The sequence below is a fragment of the Sitophilus oryzae genome, unplaced genomic scaffold, assembly GCF_002938485.1.
Source record: "Sitophilus oryzae breed Bouriz unplaced genomic scaffold, Soryzae_2.0 scaffold_496_pilon_pilon, whole genome shotgun sequence".
Classification (NCBI taxonomy): Eukaryota; Metazoa; Arthropoda; class Insecta; order Coleoptera; family Curculionidae; genus Sitophilus; species Sitophilus oryzae.
In genome coordinates, this window is record NW_022147080.1 from 755,753 (window position 1) to 764,135 (window position 8,383).

At 32.1% G+C, this 8,383-nt stretch overlaps 1 protein-coding gene across 1 annotated transcript; it reads left to right on the forward strand.

The window, feature by feature from the left end:
* Positions 1–869: 869 nt before the first annotated feature.
* LOC115886768 (natterin-4-like) lies at positions 870–5,464 on the forward strand (the record flags this gene model as incomplete). The annotated part of the gene is made up of 3 exons (XM_030906052.1): positions 870–1,082; positions 3,288–3,431; positions 5,192–5,464. Coding segments are annotated over 3 exons (447 nt in total), but the record flags the coding sequence as incomplete, so codon positions are not given.
* Between the last annotated feature and the right edge of the window lie 2,919 nt (positions 5,465–8,383).

Below are 8,383 nucleotides of genomic sequence, written 5' to 3' on the forward strand. Positions count from 1 at the left end.
TTTTATGGAAAGAACTGTTCATTAAAATGTTGTATCCTACGTTATAGGGCTTGTTTCTCTCTACAATTTCCTGTTTCACAATGTACCGTTTGTGTCGGGGAAGGGATCATAGTTTCATAGTTGTCGATTTTCGAAAGAAATCAGTACATGTATATTATTTCGTATATTATTAATTTTATTGATTTTATGGAAAGCACTGTTCATTAAAATGTTGTATCCTATGTTATAGGGCTTGTTTCTCTCTACAATTTCCTGTCTCACAATGTACAGTTTGTGTGCGGGAAGGGTTCATAGTTGTCGATTTTCGAAAGTAATAATTAAAATAAATTAATTTCTTTCTGGGAGGGGTAATTACCCCCATTACCCCTCCCGTATATGCGTCCCTGCCCTAAAGTCATATTTCTACTGTTGTTATGGTTAAAGTATTACATTTTTCGATAACTATAATCACCCGTTCTGTAGCATTGAACTATATTTTTTTTGCTTCTTTAACATTTTAAAACAGCTAAAAATATGACGTTAATTAAAATTCTATCAATAACAATCAATTAAAGGATGAACACGAAATAGACACGCCTATTGATTTTTATGACTTTTTGAAAAATTCAACTATATTTTCATATTGTATTTTTAATTTTCTCTAAAACGGTATGGAAATTGGTAAAAATATAAACGGGATTGACCATTTTAGAACAAGCAATATTTTTTATTAAGAATACATTTTTCTCAAAATGTCAATAATAAAAAAGGTTTTCCTCTTGTAAAGACAATCCGGGAACATACTGTATAAGATTTAGATAAGTAGTAGATTATTTTGTACCTACTTTTATTAATTGTGAAATATTCCTAGAATAACATTAGGTTTCTAAAACTATTTTTTAGCGTATTATTGGGTAGAATGTACTCATAATAGTCCGTTTCCAAGCTCTGCAGTATTGGGTGGGTCTGATGTAGATGGCCAACCTATTTACGTGGGCAGGGCATACCATGACGGCGACTGGATACCAGCTAAAATTGTCCCAGGACGAAGATCTGCATACCTATCCTACGCTGGCAAAGAAATCTGTGTCAGTAAATACCAAGTAAGCTGATATAATTTGTTATTCCAATCAGGATCGGATTATTTTTTGAATTTAGTATTTTTTTTATCCCGACTCCAGAAGGAATTCGTAGAAGCTATTAAAATGAACAATTTTCTTCATTTTAATAAATTCTTTAAAAAATTTCAAAAATCTTTTCCTGTAAAATGAGATAGAGAACTTTTATTTATCGTTTTTAAAATTTGCATGGGATTTCCTGTGTTCGGGTCGGCGATGCAACCGACGGTATTATTATTGTTTATTCGTAATGTTCTTGTAATAATTTGGTATTTATTATTTGAAATAAAACCACTTACAGAGCTTTCAGATGGAATCGGACCGTCCGAGCAAGTACCATGAGTTTATATGAACAATTTCACATGAGTCGCGTATGCTCCGTCCGGATGATTTCGTCCGACGGCTATCTTGAAAAAACACGACGGACGGTCCGCTTCATCTGAAAGCGCTGTTAGTTGAGTATTCAAATTACAGTACGTCTGTCCGTTCTGTAGCTACGGGGTATCCGTGGGAGGGGAAACGATATTATCTCGATGTTTTTCGTAAAAAATTAGACGACGCGTCCCATCAATAAAAATTCAACAAATTTGCAAGTACAGTACGTCTGTCCGTTCTGTGGCTACGGGGTATCCGTGAGAGGGGAAACGATATTCTCTCGACGTTTTTCGTAAAAAATTAGACGACGCGTCCCATCAATAAAAATTCAACAATTGCAAGTACAGTACGTCTGTCCGTTCTGTGGCTATGCTATGGGTATCCGTGAGAGGGGGAAACGATATTCTCTCGACGTTTTCGTAAAAATTAGACGACGCGTCCCATCAATAAAAATTCAACAAATTTGCAAGTAGGCAATAAAATGAGTGGGCGGAGCGATTTGCGGTGACGTACTCGTCAAGTCGACGTATAAAATATATTGCTGTTTATTTAAATGTTTTTTGTCCGCATTCCTTTCATAGACACAGATCCAGCAGACGAACTGTAGCTAATAAAATGAGTGGGCGGAGCGATTTGCGGTGACGCACTCGTCAAATCGACGTATAAAATATATTGCTGTTTATTTAAATGTTTTTTGTCCGCATTCCTTTCATAGACACAGATCCAGCAAATGTACTGTAAACTGGCTTTAATTCTGGTCTTAACTATAAAGTTAACAAAAATAACAATATGAAAAAAACTAATTCTTTACATACCACATTCCTATATAAAATAGGCGTTTTTTACAAACTATTTTCGTAGTTTTTTTAGTAGTTTCGTAGTTTTCGTAGTTTGTTTGCGTTGAATATTTAAATATACCGGGTGCCTCTCAAAACCGGCTCACCTCTATAACTTTTTTATTTCTTCAGATAAAAACGAGACTTGGTATGATATAATATATGACAAATTAGGAATGATTGGCGTATTCAATTGTTTTCGGTCACTTCCTGTTTCACCGGGAATGACAATATATCGATGGTACCATTTAAGAATCAAAAGTTATAGTCATTACTTTATTATTATACTTTATTATATTATTATTACTTTATTCGATAGAAAATGACACTCTGAATAGATTGACATATCATATGTCAACTTTCTTCAATCCTTCTTCAATCTATAGTGCCATCCATGGCTGTGTTAAAAACATTAATTTTTAATCAAGGAGTCTTGGAAAAATAGATTTGATCGTCTAATGTTTTTCCTGTCTTATCCTGGCCGGTGAAAATATGCCTAAATCGTATTTTTAATCATATCTCAATTTTTTCAAATGGAACAAGGGTGGCTCATTAGCATATTTGGAAAATGCATTTTTTTACGAATAATTTGGTACCACACATTTGGTATTTCAAGTCAAATTGTCGTTATGAACTGTATTTTAATTGCAACAATATTAAATAAACCATATGCGAAAATGTCAAAAGTTGACATTCTATTCGGAGTGTAATTTTCTATCGAATAAAGTAAAAAAATACTCAGGGTGTCATTTCAAAATTAAAAGTTGTAGTCATTTTCGGCGAAACCGGAAGTGACCAAAGAATACAATTGAATACGAAAATCAATCCTAATTTATGTCATATATTAACATACCAAATCTCGTTTTTTATCTGAAAAATGAAAAAGTTATGGGGGTGAGCCACTTTTGAGATGCATCCGGTATATACATTAGAGAAAATCAAATAATATAATTTCGATACAATTATTACATTTTTGTAGGTTTTGTGCGAGCAAAAGTTTGACTGGGTACCATCTACTAATGGTCAAGTACCTCCAAATGCTGTGATTGGTGGTAGGACTTCTTCGGGTGAGAATCTCTACATAGGTAGAGCAAGGCATGGAAACTCTCTAACCGTAGGAAAGGTGAGTTACTAGGAGATATATCATCTGATTCCTTTATATACCGAGTGTTTCTCAAAAGTGGCTCAACCCTAGAACTTTTTATTTTTCATATAAAAAACGAGATTTGGTGTGTTAGTATGTGACATAAATTAGCATTAATTGACGTATTCAATTAGTTTCGGTCACTTCCTGTTTCACCGGAAATGACTACAACTTTTTATTTTTAAATGACACCCTCGGTATTTTTTAGGGATGTCAATCCCGAAAGGTTTTCAAAATCCCGGGATTTTCGAGATTTGAACGGCAAATCCCGGGATTTAATCCCGGGTTTAAAATTATCAATGAAATACCTAATATCATAAAAAAATTTAATATAAATATAACAAAACACGAAAATTAACAAAAAAACTCTTTAAAAAAATCATATGAGCACCAAACAAATTTTAGCAAACAAATTATAGCTACAAATTTTTAAAAAAATAGCGCAAAAATATTGATGCGTCCAAAGTTTCATCCCCCAGTCTTGAACGTATCTTATTACTCAAGATCCCTGCCGAAGAAAAACATCTTTCAGATTCCACGCTGGTGGCCTGAATCACAGAATATCTAGCTATGCAACAGAAGCCTCGTTACACGTATAAAATCGTAGGTATCAAAAGGATGCGGTAGTTTCATTACTAACGTTTCAGCATTAATAAATATCACTATCAATCGCCCTGTATAATATTAATTTTAAAGGTAAGTAAAGTTATTTTCTTAGTTAACATAATAAAGTAGTGTACATATATTAAAAATGTATTTTGTGAGCATATGTTTTCTAATAATATACTTAAACTTAAAACTATTTTAAAAGCCAAACGAATAATTAATATAAGTGTATCTGACAAGAAACGAAGAATAGAAAGAAATTATTATACACCAGAAAAAAAATGGGATGCCAATTAAAGTATTTTTGAATCTAGCAACTGTGCATATTTAGCCGAGCTTCAAAGCCGTCGACATGTCGTTGATCCAAAACCGAAAATTTCCAATTATATTCAGATTATGATATTGTCGCGCCATCTAGTATTTTATTTGTGCAATTTTAGCTCTTTCATTTCGAGTATTTTTCTGTTGCGTACCTAGATATTCTGTGCCTGAATGGTTGATAAAAATTCAAAAGCTTTTTGGAGATTACGTCCCCGACTACCACCATTTGAAAATAATTCAATTTCTTGGGCAATAATGTCGGACAATCGCGTCTTATTACTTCTTTTGGTTTTTATCGGCTTTGAAGATTGTTCTAATGCTTTCTGCAGTTTAACCTTTAAAAGGATCATTATCTTCTCTTCTCAGAAATTCGGCAATGGGAAGCTCATCCTCTTCGCTGTCGTTGCTGGTTCCTCTTCTAGAAGTATCTGATGAATTGTCGAGCTCTAGTCTGATTACAAGCTTTTCTATTTCTGATTTAATTAGGAAAATATTAAGTTATTTAGTTCCGAAATTAAGCAATTTACTCTATGGCATGAAAAATCGGTATTTATATAATCCAATCCCGGGAATTTCATTAACTCTATTTATTCAAAAAACGATTGGTCATAGATATTAAATTTATGAAACAGACTGTCAGAAAACGATTCGTCATACAAAAATATATATTATACAAAAAGTTCGGCGAATTTCTTATGTGATTTTAAAGCTACGTAAAAATATAATTATTTACATAACACAAATTGTTTTAATGGATTAAATGCTTTAAAAACAACACTAATTTCATTTATAAATTGTTTTATTTTTTTTAGATACATCCCAGTCATCATACATGTTACATTTCGTTTGGAGGACAGGAACATTCTAAAAAGACCTACGAAGTTCTAGTTCAACGTCACTAATTGCTTATTTCTAATATTTATATGTTATTAATATATTTTGTAAGCTGCAGTTATAGTCTGTAATTATAGTCTGTCCAACAAATCAGGAAAGATTTTAGCAGATAACATCCAAAAAATGACAGACACAACTGTCACTGTCCTAGATACTCTCGTTATATCTATGTAATAAAATGTTTTATTATAGATACAGCGTATAGTTCTACCCCAGAAACACGTCCATGAATTCTTTTTTGGCAAAAAAATTATAGATAATTTTAAATTTATTTTTACATTTTCCGGGGAATTAAAAAAATAATTCCACCGGTTCATTCTCCTAAAATCTCTTGTCTTAATTATCAAATTTAGTTTTGAACTCGGTTAAAACTACCATACGATCGAAAAAAAAACGGCGTCAAAGACGGCTCAAGTCCAAGACGTTATTTACTTGGCCCGTAATCTTCTTTATTTTATAAGGACGCTTAGTTGGTTTTAAGAAGATTGTAATTTATTTTTATATGAGTAAAGCTGTGGTAAAGATGATTTTTAAAATTCGAGAAAAAATAATTTTTTAGAAAGGGATTTGTGTGTCTGAAGTTCTATCCTTTTTTAATCTTTCTAAAGTTATCTAAAATTATCATCTATAACCCAACCGTTTTTGACGCTGTTTTTTTTTCGATCGTACGGTATAACTTATTTTGTACACTTATCACATTTTTTTTAATTGATTATGTGTTTGAATACACGTATATCGGTAAAAATAATAAAAAAAAGTTAAGTACACATACATTTAAAAATTATTATGAATTCGATAAGATTGACATTGACATCGACACAAAGGCATCTTGACGCTCACAGCTATCTTGATTTTTTGCTAATTTATTAATTTGAAAGAGCTTTAAATGTAGAAAATTTAGTCTAAAATGATCGATATTTATAAAAATATACAGCATTTCATTTAAAAAACTAATAAATCTATATATAATTTAAAAATATATTTGAATCCCCTGTATATCGACGATTTTTTTTACTGTACAAGTATATTTTGAAAAAAACGATTGGGGTGAAAATATGTATAGAAAAAAAATGTCAAAATTTTTGAACACATTGTATTAGACGGGTTATAGTATCGATCATGTGATTTATATGCTTTATATTAATTAATTCTTGCTCCTATGACATATTTTATTAGTAAATATTAGATAGTTGTTACGAAGATGAGATAAGATAAAATATAATGAAAAGATTTATTATACGTTTAACATTTGGTTTTCAAATTTCTGGGAAAGAAGATCGCTACGAAATTTCGAAAAAATGGCTGGTAAGTATTGAAACTCCATATTATTATTTTAGTTATTATATATCTCGTAGTTAGTTTTTGGAAATGAATTTAAATAATTATAATTCAATAATTCCTTGAATTACAGTACAAACATACGCAAACTTTAAATAATGTGCAATAACAATTCTCAAAATTTTAATAAAAAAATATAATTTTTGCCACGTTTTGGAAATCTACCATAATAGTTTTGTATTTTTAATTTAAACAACCATATACTGCTGTATCAGTGCCTTACTTAGTATACCTTGAAATATTATTTAAATAATGATATAAAGGATGTCTCTCAAATAACTGGTAGTATTTCAGCTAGGTAGTATAGTGCGATCCCAGACACAATAGAATAGTATTTTTGGGAAAAAACATATATTTTCTGCTATAACAATTCACCTATTTTCAATTTATTTAAAAATTATGGATAGAAAATACATTTTTTTTGTTCAGATCTACAACCTTTTACAATACTTATATATAGGACACACCCTATATATTCAGAGAAATTAACATCTTTCTGAGTTAAGCACTGAGATAAGTTCATAGAAAAATGTCCCATAATCAATACTAATAAATGGCAAATTATCTAAGGAATTAATATATTTTCTCGGGATAAAAGATTAAATATAATATTTTATAAGTACATACACACCTCAAAATTATCAGCTAACAACAGAACTCTCAAAATTATTTATTTTTTCAATATTGATTTTTTAAAAACACTTGTGAAGATTATGAGATTAACTAACAAAGATTAAGAAATGACAGTACAATGTACAATATACAGAGTGATTTGATGTTCCTAAAACGTTCCATATTCCATATCTAGTTTCTTGCTTTAAAACTAAATTTAAGAGGTTCATTTGCTATATAATTATACTTTTAATGATCATCTGGGAGGAATCCAAGTGTAGATTACCTCTAGGGGGTTTGTGTGTTATCCAAAATTCTTGAGTTTTATTTTAAGTTGGTTTCCACTTAGGAAGCAAAACGGTTCTTGTCCGGTTAGTAGAGTGTTGGCCTAGCCTAACCTTACAGATCTATTGTGTGTTCCCCTTTATTGAGTTATAACGGGCTATAACTCATCATACAGTCTCATGGCTTTGACAAAAACCACTATCCGAGACGGCTTCATAGAGGCCAGCTCTCCATCTTCGACATCGGCCGTACCAAAGCTTATGGCACGAACGGTTGTCGTCTCGGCGCACTCAGTGATAAGGTGTTCTGGGGTTTCCATCTTTCCCCATTTTTCCCACAGAATCTGCATTCTCCGTTGTTTCTCAGCTTCATTCTACTGCGATGTTACAGTGTAGACAGTGTCCTGTTAGAGTTAGAAACCCAGTGACAATCCGAAGATTGTGCTTACTTAAATCAAGGAAAATCTTTGATTCTTCTAGGGCGTAAGTTCTGAGGAACTTTTTCGGTCTAAGAACTTGTCTTAGACCGTTGGAGGATTCCTATTCCAGGTTACGGATGGAGTCCTCCAGGTTCTTCAGTTCCGCTTTAAACTGGTGTCCGCTGGGAAAGCAGAACGGTGCAGTTAGTGGAGTGTTCGCTCCTTTTCTAGTTAGATCGTTTGCTTTTTCACTGCCTTCTATGATTCCTTGGTGAGCGGGCACCCAGAGTAGTAGGACTTTATTTTCTTTGACTAATTTGATCAGTTTCTCTAGGTATTCTTCGGCCAACTTCGAATGGTTACTGAGTTGATCGTTTTTAGTGCTGCTTGACTATCGGATAAGATAGTTATTTCCTGTTCCCGATAGTTCCTATTTTTTCCGATAGTTCCTATTTAT